The sequence below is a fragment of the Lactuca serriola genome, chromosome 1, assembly GCF_051521515.1.
Source record: "Lactuca serriola cultivar US96UC23 chromosome 1, Lser_US96UC23_V15, whole genome shotgun sequence".
Lineage (NCBI taxonomy): Eukaryota > Viridiplantae > Streptophyta > Magnoliopsida > Asterales > Asteraceae > Lactuca > Lactuca serriola.
This window is the reverse complement of record NC_136408.1, coordinates 94,987,050-95,009,259: the sequence shown is the minus strand read 5'-3', so window position 1 is coordinate 95,009,259 and position 22,210 is coordinate 94,987,050. Positions and strand designations below refer to the sequence as shown.

Genomic DNA, 22,210 nt, shown 5'->3' with positions numbered 1-22,210 from the left:
AAGAATATGTTTATTCTCCTTTTGTAATATGTCATTCTATTAGGTCTCCTAATTAATGTCATGCTACTTGTCAACCTATTGATTTTCCATTTCAAATTTCAAATTTTAAATTTTCCACTCTAATTACACTAATTAATAACATTAGAATAAAAATTTAAATAAAATTAATACAAATTATAAGGTCATATATTTATTTAAATCAACGATTATAATTTTATATAACTAAAAAATATATCTTAATTAATAATTTATTTAAAATATTTGATTACAAATTTTGAGTATTTAGTACGAAAGTTTAATTAATTCGAAACCGTAGTTCCCATTGGTTATAAACTAGTTTTTAATTTTTTATATATTTGGATATTAAGAAAAGTGAGGAGATTGAAAGGATCGAAAGAAATGAGACGGTGAGTATTTCATAAGGTGAGAGAAAGGTATTAGAAAAATAACATAACAATGAATCCACAAATAAAAAATGAAAGGTAGTAAGACTATAGAACAACCAATCTTATATCAATCCAACATCAGTTGGTCGGTTTCCATACCAATATCTTATTCTTTGAATAATAATTGACTATGTCTCACTAATATCGATTCTTAGTTAATAATTTTCAGGAAATCTCTAATAAAGTTCTAAATTTTTTGCATAATTTACGTTTTAATCGTAAATTATTATTTTCTTACGAAAAAGTTCTAAAAATCGGCAATAATTTACGTTTTGATCCTTTTTGACCGGTTGGAACCGGCAACAAATTAATTTGGGACCATTTCGTAATTCGATCTAAAATATTGATACTTTTTCGCAATAAAAATATTAAGACTTTTCTGCAAACAAAAACTTTATTATTATTATTATTATTATTATTATTATTATTATTATTATTATTATTAGAAATATAAATATGTATACTATTTTTTAAATTCGTTATTATTAATATTACATATAAATACGTTTAGATGAAGAAAGAAAATTAAAGATATTTTTTAAATGTAAAGGTAGAGGGGATGGTGATACTTTAAGCATTGAAATTATGAATGTCTTTAATATATATATGAACTGGTCATATACAAAGTAAGAATATATAAACAAACATTCATAATTTCAATGTTTAAAGCATCATCATCCCTTTCACTTCCACCCTTAAAAAATGTCTTTAATATATATATATATATATATATATATATATATATATATATATATATATATGTTTATAATGGTTATGTTATTGACATTAACTTTGACAAAATATTTTTACATTAATTTATATATATATATATATATATATATATATATATATATATATATATATATATATATATATAATCTCAACTATTTTGAACAATAATATTCATTGACATTAACCCGCCTTCGTCATTAATAGAATTAAATATAATTATCTGTTTAGTATTATTTTTAACTATTGTTATGATTGATTAATTTAAAACTATACTTATGCAATTATTTTCTAATTTCATTAATGATGTTCATTTAAAATAAAATTTATTTGTAGGTAACGTTATGTAATTTATAATTTGATGTTATTATCATTTAAAATTATTGTTCATTAATTTTAAACAACTTATTATTATTAATAAGTTAAAAAAGACTTTTAAGAATCACTTAATATTATTATTCAAATATAAAACATATATATACTAAATAATAAAGTGATAAGATTGACAATTTGCATTTCAAAAGAGTCTTGCATGGATAATATGACATATATATGATTTTTATAATTTGATTTTATTATTTATAACTATTGTTTGTTAATTGTAAAACCACTTATTATTATCAATAAGTGAAAAAAACTTTTAAAAAACACTTATTATTATATTTCAAATGTTAAACATATACTAAAATACAAAGTGATAAGATAGACAATTTGCATTTTAAAAGAGACTTACATGGATAATATGGATAATATGACATTTCCATTCTTTTTAATTAATTATTGCTTTGAAGCAACACAAATATACAAACATATATAAAATATTTAATTAAATATTATCTATATCACATTACATAACATATGATCGATAACATAAATCTGATTTAATTTGCATTAAAATTTCAACTACAACATACAATGATTGTATTAAAAGAATACATAAACCAAGAAAAAAAAAGAATTAGTATATAACAAACTTACAAATTAAAAACTTTAACATAATAAATTGGCTCGAAAAATGGTCCAAAACCCTCAAACCAACACAAAAACCTTTAAACTTGTTTTCTTTATGAATTTTGTATGTAATTGGTATTTGAGTGTTTACTCAAAGAGACTAACTTTTTATAGTAGACTATCAATTAATTGCTTATTAAACATATTATATAAGTTATAAAACCTTTGAATGGTTAATCAATATTGGAAGAATTTTGAGTGTATTCATTCAAATATAAGGTTTCAAATGAATATGAATTGAGTAAAAAGCCTCATGGGAGTTTCAAATGAATGTAGGGAAATGAAAAAATGCTTCCTTTATAAGTATAGTAGACTATCCATTAATTGCTTATTAAAAATATTATATAAGTTAGAAAACCTTTGAATAGTTAATCATTATTAAGAGACTTTTGAGCGTATTCATTCAAATATGATGTTTCAAATGAATATGGATTGAGTAAAAAGCCTCATGGGAGTTTCAAATAAATGTGGTGAAAGAAAAAATATTCATTTATATATATATATATATATATATATATATATATATATATATATATATATATATTCATTTAAATGAATTTATATATGTTATTAACAATATTAGTAATAATGAATTTAAAAAAATAGTAAACTTATTTGTATTTTTAATAAAATAATGATAATAATAATAAGAATTTTGTTTGTATAATCGTCATAATATTTTGTTTACAGAAAAATCTCAATATTTTGGGTCAATTTACGAAATAGTCCCAAATTAATTTGTTATCGGTTTCAACCGGTCAAAAATGATCAAAATGCAAACTTTTGTCGGTTTTTAGGATTTTTCGTAAAAAAAGAATTACTTAGAACTAAAACGTAAACTAATCAAAATTTTTTGAACATTATTGGAAATTTCCAAATAATTGGCTAACAAATCATTTTTTTTTCGTTAATATATTAAATAATCTTTCTTTCGTTTATTAATTAAATTATGTGATCATCTTCCTAAAATAGTTCAACAAAGAAAAGATAATTTACTTATGTAATAAAATATCTCGTGTCTTGTAATTAGTGAATTACATAGATAAGGAATAGATAAGGAATTGTCCGCTTCACATAGGTAGACTGCATACATATAATGATACCAACGGTTTAATTTGTAGGTGAGTACAATTTTATTTAGTTTGGCATAATGGCTTTTAATCCGTCTTTTTATTCGCTTTGGCAAGTTTCTCGAAGAGACTACCATCAAAGAGACCTCTCATGGCTTCTTTTGAAAGGTAGCCATCGTCGTCTCTAGCTATAAGGTATACAAGCGCCCATTCCACCTTTTCTAATATCCTGCTTGACATGATGACATCGAACACATATATTTAATACATACTCGATTTAATTAAAATGCACAAAATGATTTTGTTTAATGTGATCTAAGCACAAACCATCCCAGAAGGTCGAATGAAGTACGATTTCCTTCTGTCATGTTCCATAGCTCTTTCAATGTTAGCTTATCTGGGGATGTTTTTCCATATTTGCTAAACATATTCTCGAAGTTAACAGGAAGATACCTAAAAAAAAACTTATTATCATGTTATATACAGTATAATATATTGCCTTCTGAATTGGGGTCAGTATTTTTTTTTTGAGAGTACTACACACCTTCCTTCAGTATCATATGTTCCAGAATCACTTGGATGCTTGCCTTTGTGTACGTTTTCTATGTAAACTGGAAGCAGCAAATTGGGAAGGGAACCCTGCAACCAAACAACAACGTTAACAATCAGAATAAGTATAGTAGAGTACATGAGCCTCACTTTGCATGTAGTTGATCATAACATGATTGAAAGCATATAGACTAAACATCAACTTACTCTGCGGGTAGGGTAAGTAAATACTACATTGAAAGCTAATCCCACGATTGCAGCGAAGAGTACATTCAACCCAATATCTCGAAGCCCTAAAAGAGTTTAGAGCATCGTTATATATATAATATTCAAATCAAACATTCGGGAAGTTGGTTTTATTTGGTTTTAATTTACCGGTGTAAGTCTCCCAAGGATAAACAATGCCATCGTCGTTTTGATCAAAGAAAGCGACATGTTGCTGGAGGACACTCATGCCACCGGCTTTGTGATCTGGTGTGCCATCGGGATGTTCTATGTCTGGTGCAGCCATAGCTCTAGCCATGTCTTTTGAGAAAACCATAGTTAATTAATTAATTAGTTGAGTTAAAGAAACATTATAATTCATCAATATATCATGAAGGTATAAGAACTTACAGGGCTTAGGAAAGAATTCTTCAAGGTCACTCCGAACAGGTCGTTGAAATGTGACTGGTGCCATTGGTGCCACTGTCGCCATAGCAACTTCGTCATCGCTAATCGCCATCTTTCTGTATGTGTGTGGAAGAAAGAGATATTAATATAATGGTATTTATAGGGAAATAATCGTGGGATAGGACTAGGAGTCAAGTTGAAAACGCAAAATGGGGTAGGAGAGTCGAGCGGGTAAACATTAATCACCAGGGAAAACGTACACCAGCCTCCTTTTTTTCTTTTTTCTTTTCTTTAGTTTCTTTATTATTTTTTTTTCCTTTAAATCTGACTTTTGGTGATTCCTTAAACTATTCAAACTTCCATATGTCTCATAAACCCACCATTTAAAAAAAAGATGTAAACATCATATACCGTTAAAGTAAAAGCCTTTTAGTTTATTAATTATGTATCTCATTATTTTCTTATAATTATGAAAAGTACGTAACTGGCTAATAGTAACACAAATGGAGATTTTTTGAATAAGCTTTTTTGGTGTCACTATAATTGGCATATCACCAAACAACAAAGTTTGACAAACTTTCATTGTAGCAAAACATTTCTAAAAGCTTATTTATGGGTTATACTATATCAGTTTATAGAGCACTAAATAAACCAATACTAAAAATATACAAAATAAATAAATAAATAAAACTCTATTGATTGAGCTTGTACATTTTCAAACTACATGAAAAAGCTTTTAAATGAAAAGCCCTTACAATAATTTTTTTATGCTTTATAGAATTTATTTGAATATCGTGGATGAATGCTCTAGTTGTGTGAAATATTCATAATTTTTTTTATCCTTTTCTCATAAACATTTATATTGATATATAAAAAATGAAATTTTTAATTCCAAAATAAAAACTCACTTCAGTTGTTATTATTACTATTTTTTAATATTTACACTTAATTTTTTTGAAAAAATAAAATAAATATATCAAAATTCATATTTTTTATACTCTTTAAATAGATAGTGAAATCAATGTAAAAAAAAAAAATATTTTTTTCACTTTACAGGTCAGATTCACATTATGAATTAGATTCACACTGTGAATCTGATCTGCATGTAATTTTGGTTTTGACATTTAAAATGTGAATCTATCTTGCTACTTCATCACTTTTGCTCATTCAAAAATTAATTTAATGAAATATACATGTCAATCAAAATATATTTCTTTGTAGTTTTACAATATTTTAATGTTTTGATTACTTATAAATTGGTTTTGTAAAATTCACAAGTGAATTAGATCACATTCTGAATATGAACCGCATAAAATTCAATTTTCAAAGATTGACAATATGAGTTTGATTTACTATTATTCACAATATAAATTTGAAATATATTAGAAATATATATATTTGAAATATATATATATATATATATATATATATATATATATATATATATATATATATATATATATATTCTTCAGTATTCAACATTCACAAGATGAAAATAAGTTAATTTTGTTTACATCCATATGAATATTTATTTAAAGATTACCAACAACTATGAATTTTGATATATTTATTTTATTTTATTTTTAATAAAAAACAAACATAAATATTAAAAAAACTAGTAAAACGAAGTGAGTTTTTTTTTTTGAAATAAAACAAAATTTTCATTATTTGTGTATCATTGATGTCTATGGAAAGATGATAAAAAATTATGAATTTCGACAGTGTTCTAAAAGTCGCGCCATGACGCGTGCCAAGGCGTGAGGCGCGACTTCGCCGTTACGAAAAACCTCATAACGTTGTTTTTAGGCATGACGCATGTAAATGCGTGATATGACGTGACATGACGCGTTATGGCGCGTGTTTTCGTTGGAGACATGTTTTTTTTGCTATTTGTTATGTCTTTTCCAATTGGAGATATAAGTATTGTGTTTTTTGTTAACTTTTTGTTATTAGTTATTGATATAACACTTCAAAAAAGTAGTTATATTTAATATAAACTTATATTTATGTGGTAATATAATTATATATTATTACAAAATTGCCGTCTTACAATACGCCTTGAAAAATGTCATAGCTCGTTAAACTTGAGGCTTGACCTTGCCACCCCGCCACACCTCACGCCATTTAGAACCTTGAATTTCAGTATATTATTTTTTTGATACAATAATAGCCATAAAAAACGAAAAAAGTGGGGTTCTTTGTTATGACTCGGTGCATGTGCGTTAAATCTCTTAATGTGCATCCCGTTTTGCCCATTGATCATTTTCTTTCAAATGGTCAAGATTGGTTCCTTGTTTTCATGGTTTAAAATGGTTTATTGTTGGAGGTTTGTGTAACATCCGTTTTGTTGGATGAATCGAATTAGGCTTTTAGAGGGTAAAAAGGTTGGAATTTTGGAAAATAGGGGTCGTCACGACGTGAGGCATGGAGGCTCACGACCTGAGGAGGGCCGCATGAAGATTCTATCTGGGACTGAGCTCACAACGTGAGCTCTAAGAGCTCACTACGTGAGATTTGCTGTAGCCCAAGCCCACAAAATTTTAGGGTTTCCCACGTATTTAAGACCCCTTAACTCGGTTTTAGGGTTCACTTCTCAGCCTCCACCTTCCTCTAACTCAGAAAAAACCCTAACCTTAATCCATGTTGGTGATTTTGAATACATTTTAGTGTTTTGGTGGGTAGAAGTAGAAGAAGGAGAAGTTCTAGAGTGTTGGTTCAGCAAGGAGGCTTCATCCTCATCATCTTGTGCACATTTTGGACCATTGTAAGTGTCCAAGATCCAATCTTTATGAGCTCAAATTGCTAGATCTAAGTTCTAAGCTCCCTTTTGCATGTTTATGATGGATTGCATGCTTGGGATCCAAAAGTTGGCAACTTAATGGATCAATGCGTCATTCTCTGTGATTTAGTCTTATGGATCTGAAGAATGGTTATAATTGATGAATCTTGTTTTATTTTGGGGCCATTTCTTGTTTAATGTGATCTAAGCACAAACCATCCCAGAAGGTCGAATGAAGTACGATTTCCTTCTGTCATGTTCCATAGCTCTTTCAATGTTAGCTTATCTGGGGATGTTTTTCCATATTTGCTAAACATATTCTCGAAGTTAACAGGAAGATACCTAAAAAAAAACTTATTATCATGTTATATACAGTATAATATATTGCCTTCTGAATTGGGGTCAGTATTTTTTTTTTGAGAGTACTACACACCTTCCTTCAGTATCATATGTTCCAGAATCACTTGGATGCTTGCCTTTGTGTATGTTTTCTATGTAAACTGGAAGCAGCAAATTGGGAAGGGAACCCTGCAACCAAACAACAACGTTAACAATCAGAATAAGTATAGTAGAGTACATGAGCCTCACTTTGCATGTAGTTGATCATAACATGATTGAAAGCATATAGACTAAACATCAACTTACTCTGCGGGTAGGGTAAGTAAATACTACATTGAAAGCTAATCCCACGATTGCAGCGAAGAGTACATTCAACCCAATATCTCGAAGCCCTAAAAGAGTTTAGAGCATCGTTATATATATAATATTCAAATCAAACATTCGGGAAGTTGGTTTTATTTGGTTTTAATTTACCGGTGTAAGTCTCCCAAGGATAAACAATGCCATCGTCGTTTTGATCAAAGAAAGCGACATGTTGCTGGAGGACACTCATGCCATCGTCGTTGGTTCAGCAAGGAGGCTTCATCCTCATCATCTTGTGCACATTTTGGACCATTGTAAGTGTCCAAGATCCAATCTTTATGAGCTCAAATTGCTAGATCTAAGTTCTAAGCTCCCTTTTGCATGTTTATGATGGATTGCATGCTTGGGATCCAAAAGTTGGCAACTTAATGGATCAATGCGTCATTCTCTGTGATTTAGTCTTATGGATCTGAAGAATGGTTATAATTGATGAATCTTGTTTTATTTTGGGGCCATTTCTTGTCATTTTGACCTAAGATGGGTTTAGGGCATGCTTCGGGCATGCATGTGTAACAACGTAAATTTCAAAACAATTTTTCACTTTTTAAAAATGTAATTTCATTCATAAATATTCTCAATTCTCAATGTATCACATAACAAATCCATAAAATCACATCCCAAGATCAAAATGTATGAAACTCCAATAGTGTGTACTGATCATGCCAGTGCCTTCCCGGGATCCTTACTGGTACCTGAAACACATAACACAAAACACTGTAAGCACAAAGGCTTAGTGAGTTCCCCAAAATACCACATATAACACATATTATCCACTCAAGACTATAACTCTGTGGACCCTCTGGTCCTAACTCTGTGAACCTTCCGGTTCTAACTCTGTAAACTCTGGAACATACACGGCATGAATCACATAGAAATAATGCAATGTATCACCATCACATAAATAGCATACAAGATACTCTGTCATACAACTCTAATTACCACTCTAGGTAAAGTATAGTGAGAAGACTCACCTTTGGTAACTTGGTAAATCTCGAACTGGGTAAAAATTTGGTCTAGCCTTCACCTAATCACATGGAATAAGTACTCTAATCAATACAACTCTCAAGGCTAGACTAATCCCTCTCTTAGCACTCTCAGAAGGGTAAAAGACCATTTTACCCCTCTCATGGCTCAAAGACCCAAACATTGACCAAACCCTAAAAGTCAACAAAAGTCAACTCTCCAGGTCATGTTGCGCGTACCAAACCTGTACGCTCGGCGTACCCGGAAACCTCATAGAATCAGGGAACGCGACCCCCTACGCTGCGCGTACTGGGATTACTCCCCGCGTAAGTCCCAGTTTCATGCTCCTTTGCTTTTGGGGTCTTAAACGGTTAAGACACACGTCCAACTCCCAGATCTGACTACCCCTAAGCCTCTTAATCCATAAAGTTGGTGACTTTAAGCCTTTGCATGGCTGTGAGAGTCACCAACACCCAAATCATTCCACTTCCAACACTTTAAAGCCCATAACTCAAACATGAATTCCTAATTGACGACCAAGTTGGGATTTTTATGGATCAACAACACACATAACACTGAAATGGGACAGATCTAGGTCCATAGAGCCCCTTTTGCTCATAAAGTCTCCACCTTTGGGACTTAAACCCTAGAAATGGACCATAAAACACCAAACCAAAATAAAGAGGAAGGTTCTGAGCTTTTTACCTCTAAGTGAAGCTCCTCCCTCTGAAGAAATTAGATCCAAGCTTGAACTCCAAACCTTAGCCTCCACAAGCACCTCCCTTCTTCTTCACTAACACACAAAGGCACTTTTAGCTCAAAACACTCACACACAAGCTTTAGGACGAAGGAAATGCTCTCTTAGGGTTTCACTCTCTGAAATGGTGGCTGAGGATAAGGCCTTAGCATTCCTTTTATAGTGCACAAGCCATATATTAGGGTTTGCATCTGGGCTTGCTATGCCTAACGTAACCCTGGGTATGCCCAACGTACCTAGGCAAGTCTGCGTCCAATTTAAGCGCATGAGTACGTGCAACGTACTCTTCAATACGCCCAACGTACTCATTTGCCTAAACATTACCATTAAGGGCTTAACTTGACAATCTCGGAAAAGGAGAAGGGCTTAAGAAATGCACCTGAAATTCGGGATGTTACAGCATGTCCATCATGTAATCGTTTTTAGTGGCCTTTGGAGTCCTTGTTAGCTTCTGGAAGAACTAGGATTGAAATTTTTAATAGATTAAGGACTTAAAAGTTTGATTTTTAGCCTCACACTATTCTCACGATGTGAGCCATAAGGTATCACGACATGAGAAGCGTTTGTTCCTGTTTCTGGTTATTTGCTTGAGGCTCACGACGTGATAAGGTTTCTCACGACGTGAGGGCAACCCCGTTGAGTTTTCCTTGGCTAAGTTAGCTAGACTGAGTTGTCATGAGTTGGGATCTGTTTGAGTGAACTCTCACGACGTGACCAGGACTGGTCATGAAGTGGGATGTGGTTTTGGGACTTGTTGGACCATTTTGGGCTTTGAGTTGATATCTTGGGCGTTTGTGTGATTAGGCTAGGCCTTGGTCTTGGGCCAAATAAGAAAAGGGTAAAATGGTCTTTTACCGTTTAGGAAGTTGGTTTACGGAGTGGGCCTCAGATTTTAAATTATTGGGATAATTATTGATTAAGATTATATTTTGTTTGTTGGTGTGAGGTGATCCGGTTCAGTAACCCGAGCGGGCATTTGATTGTCAACGGATTGAGGTGAGTTTTCCTTGCTGTACTTGCAGGTCGAAGGCACCAAGGCCAACCCTTTGGATTTGATATCCTGTTATGTGATGGTATGTCATCGAGATGTAGTGATCTGTTAGATTAGTATCCTGGTATACAGGATGATGCTATGCTTAGTGATCTATAGATCTGCCTGACTGTCTGTAGACTATTTATATGTTTTTCTATTATATGGGTACATATTATTAGTGGTTGAGGCTTTACTACTTTGTGCGTAAGACAACATGTCGGGGGCATACCAACCCGACGGTTGATTGGGCCCAAGGGTATTCCGTCCCGAGGATGACATGACCTATTGTAGATTGGTATTCCAACCAGATGGTTGAGTGGTCCTGGGGTATTCCAACTCGAAGGTTGATTGGACCCATAGTATATTGGGTATTCCAACCTGATGGTTGATTGAACCTGACATATTTTGGTATTCCAACCCGATGGTTGATTGGACCAAACATGCTTATGATACGAGAGTATTCCATCCCAATGATGATTAGGCCCATTGTAGACATGTCTAGTATTCCAGCCCGAGGCTGATTGAGCAATCATGAGTGTTTGTGCATGTGATTTGTTTGTGATGTGATATTTTGCGGGAACTTACTGAGCTTCGTGCTTATTATTTAGGTTTATGGTTTTAGGTAGTTAGGAGGACCGTGGCAAGGCGAAAGCGTGATTGTACATACCCTTGGTTTTACGACCGCTTGAATCTTGGAAGACTCTGATTTTAAATAATGTTTTGGAAACAATGATTTTGTAAACACTTTTATTAGTAAAAGGGTTGTTTTGAAATGTTTAAATTTGTTGAAAGAATTGTATATAGTCTTATCCGGGTTCTGGGTATTCCGGGTATGGGTCCTATTCCAGAATTTCTTTTTTTTTTTTCCCTACATTGTTGTTGTGTTTTTCTAGTAAGCTTTAAACTGACATATCTGCTTCATTATGAGTCTGTTCTGGCTATTTTTTTAAAAAAAAATTGTATTTCACTGTTTGGCAATTGTTATAGACTCCAGAAACACCTTATTTTCATTTGTATTGAGTCACTTACAACCCTCCAAAAATGAGATCAATTCTGTTTTATTTCTAATACAACATTATTGTTTTTTTAGTTAGTTTTAAACTATCATATCTACTTCGTTATGAGTCCGTTTAAGTTGATTTTATTTTTAAATTGTAGCTTACTGTTTGGCAATTGTTATAGACTCTAAAAAAAATCCTTATTTGCATGTGTATTGAATCACTTAAAACCCTCCAAAAATGAGATATCAATTCAGTTCTGTTTTTATTACAACATTGTTGTTGAATTTTTAGTTAGTTTTAAACTATCATATCTGCTTCGTTATAAGTCTGTTCGGGATAATTTATTTTTTAAAATTGTAGTTCACTATTTTGAAATAGATATAGACTCCATAAACACCTTATTCGCATGTGTATGAAGTCACTTGTAGCCCTTAAAAAATGAGATATTAGTTATGTTTTGTTTATGTTACAACATTGTTGTTGAAATTTTAGTTAACTTTATAATATCATAACTAATTCGTTATAAGTCCGTTTGGGCTGATTTGATAAAAAAAAGTTGTAGTTCACTGTTTGGAAATAGTTATAGTCTCCAGAAACACCTTATTTGGGTATGTATTGAGTCACTTACAGCCCCCCAAAAATGACATATCAAATATTTTTTATAAAATTGTTTTGATAGATAATTCTTTTGCATGAGATGTGGTAACCCCTTCATTCACTTTTATTTTCTCAACCCTCTGCCTCAGATGTTCCCTAAAGTGAAGTTCTTCAGAATCCCGAAAATACTCCAAAAGTTGGAGTAGAGAGAAAGAGATATGAGAAAGTTTGATGTAAGAAGTGAACGGCAGGTGAAATGCTATTTATAGGCAGATTTTATGGACACACGCCAAGCACTTCTAAAGGCCCGTTGGATGCTTCTGCAACATCTCTCCACTATCCTACTGCCACATGTCGCAATTCTGATGGTCTGGGTCCCACCTTCTAGACGCACGTGTCACACGCTGTGTGAAACACATTTTTTTTTTTAAAATTCCATAACTTATTCATACGAGCTCCATTTTCGACAATTCTTTATATCCACACGTAGCTATTGACGAGATCTACAACTTTCATTTAAAATCCGTTGGGTAATTCTCATATTATTTTTAATGTTATATTTTTAAAGTGCTTAGACTTCTAGAACCCATATAAAAGTCATAACTCGTCCATACGACATCAGTTCATAATTGTCTTTATATCGACATAATTGTATCTACGAGATGCTGAACTCTCGTTTAGATTGCTTCAGCTAATAATTAACCGATCTCTATTTCGATTTCAGTGTCGCACCCTGCTCTGTTGAAACTAAAAATAATTTCTTCATATGAAGACAGATTTAGATGTTGTCCATATGCACGCTCTCACTTTTACTACTACTCCAACTTTCGTTTAGATTACTTAGGATAATAAGAAGTCTATCTCCAATTCGTATTTTATGATGCACTTTTCCGTATAAGGTTGAACACAAAACTTCAAATAATAATAACTTCTCCATACGAAATCAAATCCGAGCGCTCTATATATCTACGAAAATCATATTGACGTTTCTTACATGTTGATGATGATTACTATGGCTAAAAAGTAGTATAGTTATACTTTAAATTTTATAAATAACGGTTTATAGTGAATCCTGTTGAAATGTGAAAACGGGGTGTTACACGAGGGCATTTCCTCAAAAATGCTTGCTCTAGCATAAACAACAGTGAGACTCTCACCGTGTCTACATCACTTAATTGATGAAGTAAGTTATTGAACACGTGGATAAGTTCAACCACTCTGACCGAACATGAAAGAGACACAAATGGGAACACACATTGTCTGAACTCTCCAAAACCAAAATTGGGAGGGGGGGGGGGTGGACTAGTCCCCAAACCACAAGACGGTGACCAAGCATAATGCCTTCTGGTCAAAGTAAACCTGATAGTTGCTGAACACCCCTAAAAATCACAAGAAATTTAAACTTTTTTAAAACAACCACAAATCATAGAATGTTTACAAAATCATTGTTTTCGAAATATTTTTCCATATCAGAGTATCCCATAGATCAAAATACATAAAAATAGAGGATGTGTATGGTCACATGTCACACCCCAAAACCGAGAACGGCGGAAACGTTCTGGGGCGGAGGACGTCACGTATAATATCACAACACAGTAATAGTAAACAAGTAAACAAACATCATCCATTGCATTAAATATATAATTTTAATACACGTGTGTTCTTTGTAATGTAATAGACACCAAAAATGAATGATCAAAAATAAAAGGCGAGTCTTGTCTGGGCTTCGTCTTCTAAAACACCTGTCACCGGTACCTGTCTACTGATGACCTGAGAATACAAGTTATTTTGAAAGCATATATCAACATTTAAGCTGGTGAATTCATAAGTATTTTAGTGTCTTTGATTTGTAAAACTGTAAGGAAAAGACTTGTAACTGTTTGATGAAAAAGTTCGTATAAGTGTGAAAACCCTAGAAAATCCCATATTTCCTACTAGTAATAAAAGTAGTCTTCTACCAAGACCCGATAGTTTTGGAGGTTCGCTTCTCCGTATGAATGAAGGTTTTTCCCCATGTAACAATGATTATCAAAATATATAGTCTACCTCATCGTTTAAGTGAATGTGTCACACAATAAAAGTAAAAGGGAAAATAATATAATCATTGGAATATTATCCTTTGGTACTAGGATAAACACGACAGAGTAACTTGCCGAATAGTATTAACCGTAGACATCCGTCGATGTGCATGTTCCCTCTGTAGCTAACAGCTGGGTGTAGAATGGTTACTCCCGTACGTATATAATAGTATCTACCTATATAATATGTAATATTATCTCATCATATAGTATGTAATAGTATCTCTTCATATAGTATGTAATAGTAACTCTTCATATAGTATGAAATAGTATCTCTTCATATAGTATGTATTACATTTGTATAGACTCATGAATGAACTAACTCTTGTATGTTCCAATTTTACTATGAATAGTAACTAGTATCTCCTAAACTATACCTATTATAGTTTACTAGTAATGTAGTTTGAAGTGTCCATGTATGTTTATACACCTTTGCTAAACAAGGTGCTGGAGCTGAAGTCACAGCCACCTTATTAAATACATATATATATATATATATACACACACTCACTACATAAGTGTATAGATATGGTTTTTAACAATACAAAAGTTGAAAGGAGGTTTTGTAATAAAAGCATTTAAAAGACTGTTTAAGGTGTATAAACTCACCCGTCCGTGAATAAGTCGAATGTAAGATCGATATAGGAAGTTGAGTGCCAATTGAAGACTTAAGCACAGATGAATCCTATTAACCATATAATGACATATATATATATATATATATGTATGTATACAATTAGTGTATGTAATAACTAATTATTGATTTGGAACCACCTTAGGCACTAGTAAACACTTATTATGAAGTGTTACAACCATATAAGATTGTATATGAGTGGTATATGATTATACAAGGGAGTGTATGGTCAAAATGCACAACAAATGTGTGTGTGCGGCCGCACACTCCTTATGGAATGTGCCAAAACGTGATTTTAAGCTATAAGGGACATCTAGGGGGAGGTTTTATTCTTCATTCCTTAGCCTTAAATGAAGTTTGTTGTCATTTTGGGACCTAAAAAGGGTGTGTGCGGCCACCATGGTGTGTGCGGCCGCACACACTTGAAGATTATACGAAATGATGTTTTCATGTATAATTTCAAGTGTTCTTAGCATATAACTAGTTTTGATAAGTGTGTACACGTTATAGAGGCTTGAAAGGGGTGATTATGGTCCAAAACTTAGTGTGTGCTCTTGGTGTTCTTGGTGTTTTTGACTTAAAATGGATGTTTTCATGGATCAAATCAAAGGGAAAGGCTAGTTAAGGTCTTGCATCAACAAATCAAAGGGAAGTATTACTTACTTTTATGAAGATCAAGATGAATATTTGATAGAATCTCGAGTTCTAGCGTTGAAGGAGTGGAAAAGTGATCAAAATTTGCCAAGTGTTCTATTTATATGAAGGAGTGTGGCTGAAATGGGTGTGTGGCCGCACACTCGATGTGTTGGAGTGTTTGGCCCGGTTTGATTGATATGCATCGAGTTAACCCATTTCTAAGCTCCTACCTTGATTGTATTACATTTAGAACACTCCAATAGACCCTAAACAGTGCTACAAGATAGGAATATGAGTCTAACTTTGATAGAATTGATCTATTGAACATGAAAATTTCGGGTTGTCACATCTAGCTTGCACCCAAGCCCACACCAAAAGTATGGATTGCTCTCGGCCCATAGCTTATGTCTGGCTTGCTCAGGTGCCCTCAATATGAGTCTGGCATGCCTACCGGCCCTCAGCTCGTATCTGGAATGCTCCTATGCCCTCAGTATGATTCTGGCATGGAAACGACCCTCAACTCATATCTAGAATTCTCCCAGGTTTGTTCGTTACATCACAAAGTAGTACAACCTCAACCCAACACAATATGTCGACATATAACAGATAACAAACATATACCGATAATCATGCAAATAGGATCACAGGCAGTCCTACATATATATCGGTCAACGCATATTAGCAACTAGCATATAATCATACAAATGTATTCCATGCTCAACATATTAATGTATAGCAGGATACCAATCCCATGGGTTGGCCTTGGTGCCTTAGACTCGTAAGTACATTGAGGAAAACTCACCTCACAAACTGGAAAAAGTCGATGAGGTCGCGAATCCGAATCTCAACTCTAACCGTCACCTATCCAATCAAGTGAGCAGTCACAATCAGATCCCGAAATACCAAAAGTGTCCTAAGGTCAACTTGGTCAAACTTGGTCAAATCCAGAGTCAAACTGGGTTAACCCAACTGAGTTAACTCAACCGAGTCACCACAGAGCGAGTATGTAGGGCGTACTCCGAAGTTACGATGGGCGTACTCCTTCATTGACCACATCGGGGCCGTTGACCACGTACGCTGGGCGTACACCCAGGTATGCTCGATGTAATCCCAGTCCCCTTTCATTCTTCATTAAGTGCTTAATATAACGACTTAATATGTCCAAATGCAGATCCAAGGTCCAAATGTCATTAGGTGTCATAAAGTTTCCAACTTTATGACCTTGCATGCTTAAGAAGTGCTTAATCCATAAAAACCCTACATCTTAATACCTTAAGCCTCTCAATAACATGCATAGGACAAGACCAACCATTAGGACTCCATTTTTATAACTTAAGTCCTCTACCAAGGTCTGAAAATACAACTTAATGAATCAAGAAGATGCCATGCTCAAGATCTAACATTTTGGGGCCAAAAAGCATCATTAAGACATCCAAATCTAGATCTATATGATAGAGGGATAAAGTTGCAAGCTTTATACCTTCCAAGGGTTGAAAATAAGATAAAAATCCCAGATCCAAAGTGCTTCACTCCTTCAAGATGAGCTTGGCTTCCTTTCTTCTTCTTCTAAGCACAAAAACTCACACTCTTAGGCTTGGAATTGCTTCTCAAGGTGAACTAGGGTTTCAAACCGTATCAAGAGGGATGGAGGCGGATGAGGAGAGGGGAAATGAGATCATAAGGGTGTTTAAATACAATCCAAACGCTAAAAATTAGGGTTTTCATCTCTGGCAAGTATGCCCCGTGTACGAGATGTATGCCCAATGTACTAGGGCACACCTTAGTACACTCAACGTACACATGTATGCATGACGTACACCCCCAAAGCTAAATTATGAAAATGCCACTAGGGCCCTGAATGCACTATTTCTTGAACTTAGGGACCAAAATGCAAGATAAGTAAATTATAGGGTTAAAATTAGAAGTAACTTATCATCAGGATGTTACAATTCTCCCCCAATTGAACTAGAGTTCGTCCTCGAAGTCTGACATCATGAAAAAATTGGGATAATGCTCTCGCATCTCGGCCTCAGGCTCCCAAGTCTACTCGGAGCCTCTCCGATGCTACCAATGAACCTTTACCAAAGGTATCTCCTTGTTGTGCAAGATCTTCATTTTTTCTCCAGAATACAACTGGTCTCTAAACATAGTTCAGGCGCTCATCGACCTGGATATCGTCCAAGGGAACCACTGAATCATCATCCAATATGCACTTTCGCAACTGCGAAACATGGAAAGTGTTGTGAATTTTACTGAGCTCCTCAAGTAGATCCAACCTGTAATCTACCTTGCTATCCCTGGCAATCACTCAAGAAGGTCTAATATATCGGGGACCCAACTTCCTTCTTCCTGAAGCGTATCACACCTTTCCAAGGTGAGATCTTCAGTAATACCATATCACCAACCTGAAACTCCAACTCAGATTGGCGCCGGTCGGCATAGATCTTATGCCGACTCTATGCTGTCTGCAGTCTCTGCAAGATATGCTGAATAAGCTTCGTGGTTTGAAGGACTACTTCGATCCTTCCTATGAACCTATGGCCAACCTCTCCCCAACAAACCGGGGTACGACATTTCCAACCATACAAGAGCTCAAATGGCGGAGCACCAATGTTGGAGTGATAAATTTTCTTGTAGGATAACTCCGCGAGAAGTAGGTAGGAGTCCCAACTCCCACTGAAATTGATAACACAGGCCCGCAAAATATCCTTAAGGGTTGGTATAGTCTGCTCGCTTTGACCGTCGGTCTGTGGATGATAAGCGATGCTGAAATGTAACCCTGTGCCTAGTTCCTCGTGGACACTTCTGCCATAAGCGGGAAGTAAACCGAACATCTCGGTCTGAAACAATAGAGACCGAGACCCTATCTCGAGAAATGATCTCTTGGACATAAAGATCGACCAACTTTTCGGACGAAGAGCTCTCCCGAATGGCCAAAAAGTGGGCACTCTTGGTCAATCAATCCACGATGACCCATATAGCATCAAAACCCTTGGTCGTCCTCGACAACTTGGTGATGAAATTCATGGTAATCTATTGACACTTGCACATGGGAACCTACAGAGGCTGCAGCTTGCCATGCGGCCACTGATGCTCGGCCTTGACCATCCTGCAGGTCAAGCACCTCATGACATACCACACGATATCCTCTTCATAAACGGCCACCAGTAACTCAATCTCAAATCCTGATACATCTTGGTGGCTTGCGGGTGTATAGAAAAATGAGACTTATGATCCTCCTCCAGCACAATCTATCTGTTCCCTCCAGAAACTGGAACCCAAACTTGACCACACCGAGTCAATAACCCTTGACTATCAATGAAAAACCTGTCGATCTCACCCCAAATCCTTTCCTGTTCCCAGTTCTTTTTCCAAACCCCCTCTGCCTTTGCCTCCCTGATCAATCCCAAAAGCGTAGAATCAATAGACATCCTCATGCACACCTCCCCAGCTGAAGATCCGATAGACTTGTGGCCCAAAGCATCTGCTACAACATTCGCTTTTCCCGGATGGTAAAGGATCTCACACTCATAATCCTTGACTATGTCCAGCCACCTGTGCTGCCTCATGTTTAAGTTCAGCTGATCCGTAAGATATCTCAAACTATTGTGATTCGTGTAGACCATACAACGGACCCCCTATAGATAATGTCTTCAAAACATGAGGGAAAACACCACTGCCCCCAGCTCCAGGTCATGAGTGGGATATCGCGTCTCATGTGGCTTCAACTGTCACGAAGCATAAGCAATAACCCATCCTCTCTGCATAAGGACAACCCCAAACCTATGATGGATGCATCACAGAATACCACAAAATCCTTAACTTCCTCCAGAAGGGTCAATATCGGGGCCTTACATAACCATTGGCGAAGAATCTCAAACGCCGACTGTTGCTCAGGGTCCCATCAAAAATCCACTCCCTTCCTCTCCAAATTAGTGAGGGGTACCGCAATCTTGGAGAAGTCCTGAATAAATCTCCGATAGTACCCTACCAAACCCAAGAAACTCCTGATCTCTAAGGGAGATTTCGGAACCTCCCACTGCATCATAGCCTCAATCTTGGCGGAATCGACCAAAATCCCATCCTGGTTAACGAGATGCCCCAGGAACTAGACCTCTCGTAACCATAACTTACACTTCGAGAACTTGGCATAAAGTCGTTCCCGTCAGAAAACCCCAAAAGCTCTTGAAGGTGCTCCTCATGCTGCTCTCTAGTCTTGGAATACATCGAGATATCATCAATGAACACAATGACAAATCAATCGAGCATCAACCTGCATACCCGATTCATCAAATCCATAAATACAACAAGCGCATTGGTGAGCCCAAATGGCATCACCACAAACTCGTAATGCCCATAACGATTCTGGAACATGGTCTTCTCCGCGTCCTCCTCTCTCACTCTCATCTGATGATACCGATACCTCGTATCAATATTGGAGAGCCAATATGCACCCTATAACTGATCAAAGAGACCATCAAACCGTAGAAGTGGATAACGGTTCTTCACCGTTAATTTGTTCAAATCCCGGTAATCAACGCACATCCGGTATGAACCATCATTCTTCTTGATGAACAGTATTAGCACCCCCCACGAAGAACTGCTCGGTTTGATGAACTGCTTGCCTAACAGCTCCTGAAGCTGAGAGGACAACTCCTGCATCTCAGGAGGTTCCAAGCGGTATGGTGAATTGGCAATCAGAGCCGTACCTGGCACTAGATCTATCCTAAACTCAACCTGCATCTCGGGAGGCACACTAGGTAACTCATCTATAAAAATATCAGAGAACTCCCTCACAACTGGATCATCTGAAACTGAAGTCTGCTCCCTAACCCGGGTATCAAACATATCATCCAGATAACCTGCACACCCATGCTGAATATACTATCGTGCCCTGGCTTCCGAACAAAACCCTGAATCAACCTTGGTGCCCTCTCCATAGATAAACAGTTCCCCCACTTGTGGTTCGAACTACCGCTTGCTGGCCCTTATAATTGATCATGGAACCAAAGCTGCTCAGCCAGTCCATACCTACTATCACGCAAACATCCTCCATGGGTATAGGGATCAGATCAATTGGATAAGGCACTCTGAAGATCTCCAATACACAACCCTGATACACTATGGATGCAGAAACTTCGTGTTCGTTGGCGATAGAAACCTGCAACGGACACTCTAACTCCCCAATAGGCATATCAAACTCCCTACTGAAATATCGAGACATAAAAGATCGACTCGTGCCCGAGTCAAATAACACAAGAGCAGGAAAAGAGTTCACTAAGAACGTGTCTATTAGGAGCATAAACATAAGCATACCATAAAGCATAATCAACAAAATAATAAATAGAAAAATATCGGTCATGACGTCTGGTGCAGCCCTGGCCTCCTCTGCCGTGAGCTGGAAAGTGCGACCTCAAGCCCTTGAAGGCTCCGACATGCCCTGAATCCCATCCATGATCCTCAGAGTAGCCGGCGTTGAAGCCTGCGCCGACCTAGCAGCAAGAAAGGGACAGTTGGCCTTCATATGGCTAACTTGGTTGTAGTGATAGCATATCCTAGTGCTGGGTATTGGGGCCCGTTGGCGGCAATCCCTTGCCACATGGCCCTGCCTGCCATAATTGTGGAATCCTGAAGAAGATCGACAAGTACCCTCATGAACCTTGCTGCACTTTCCGCAAGTGCGGACCCTCGGACCCCCAGATCTAACATCAACGGCCCTAAACCGCTTCAGTTCTAGCTACGACTGCACCGGGGCCTGTCTCTACTCCCTCGTTTGGAGCTCCATCTAGATCTCCTGTTGCCTAGCATCCTCCTATAACGCAATCAATGAACCATAACGCTGTATGGATACAAACTTCAGTATGTCTGTCTTGAGCATGCTCAAGTACCGGGTCATTTGAGCTTGCTCAGAAGTAGCAAACTTAGGGGAAAACATGGCTCTCTCCTTAAACAACACCGTCTCCGTCCCCTGTCTCTAATACAAGTACTCTTGGGCTAACCTCTCCCACTCCACTAGCAGAACGTATCTAGAACGGAACATCTCATAGAACTGCTCCCAGGTCATTGCTGTCCTCTGCCTAGGAGAATACGAGCTTGTAACAAGTCTCCACCAATCCTTCGCTCCGGACCGTAGAAGGTTCAGAGCGCACTTGACCTTCTATTCTGCCGGGAAAGAGCAAGTGAAGAAACATCTCTCAATATCTGACAACCACCTCATGGCTATGATCGGGTCCTGATCTCCATCAAATTTCAGGGGCTTGATATTGTCGAAGTTTCGATACTGAAAGGCTCTCCCAACGCCAATCCTGACAGCAGCCACGACTGTGGTCACTGCAGCAACAACAACCTCACAAAGTGCAACATAACGCTCATCAAAGTACTCCACCATCATGGTCTTAATAGACCCAAACATCTCCGGAAACTGTGTCTGGAAGAGGGAAACAACCTCCTCCTGAAGGATCTCCCTAACCCGCTCCTCAGTCAATGCTGGCCTATCTTGGTCACCAGCTCCTGATCCTGATCCGGATCCCATCTTACATCGTCTCGTAATTGCCATACTAAAAATAAACCGGGGAGATATCAGATAAAACACATATAACACCACAAGGACCAA

At 36.2% G+C, this 22,210-nt stretch overlaps 2 protein-coding genes across 2 annotated transcripts; both read right to left on the bottom strand.

The window, feature by feature from the left end:
• Positions 1-3,158: 3,158 nt before the first annotated feature.
• LOC145095474 (putative peroxygenase 3) lies at positions 3,159-4,566 on the bottom strand. The gene is made up of 6 exons (XM_079033346.1): positions 4,421-4,566; positions 4,181-4,330; positions 4,013-4,098; positions 3,801-3,895; positions 3,584-3,709; positions 3,159-3,485 (listed from the first exon to the last, which is right to left on the bottom strand). The coding sequence occupies exons 1-6, from the start codon at positions 4,527-4,529 to the stop codon at positions 3,344-3,346; spliced, it is 708 nt and encodes a 235-aa protein (XP_078889472.1). The 5' UTR covers positions 4,530-4,566; the 3' UTR covers positions 3,159-3,343.
• A 2,824-nt stretch (positions 4,567-7,390) lies between these two features.
• LOC145059109 (peroxygenase-like) lies at positions 7,391-8,095 on the bottom strand. The gene is made up of 4 exons (XM_079006972.1): positions 8,010-8,095; positions 7,842-7,927; positions 7,630-7,724; positions 7,391-7,538 (listed from the first exon to the last, which is right to left on the bottom strand). Exons 1-4 carry the CDS (start codon positions 8,086-8,088, stop codon positions 7,391-7,393), a joined length of 408 nt encoding a protein of 135 aa, XP_078863098.1. The 5' UTR covers positions 8,089-8,095.
• Between the last annotated feature and the right edge of the window lie 14,115 nt (positions 8,096-22,210).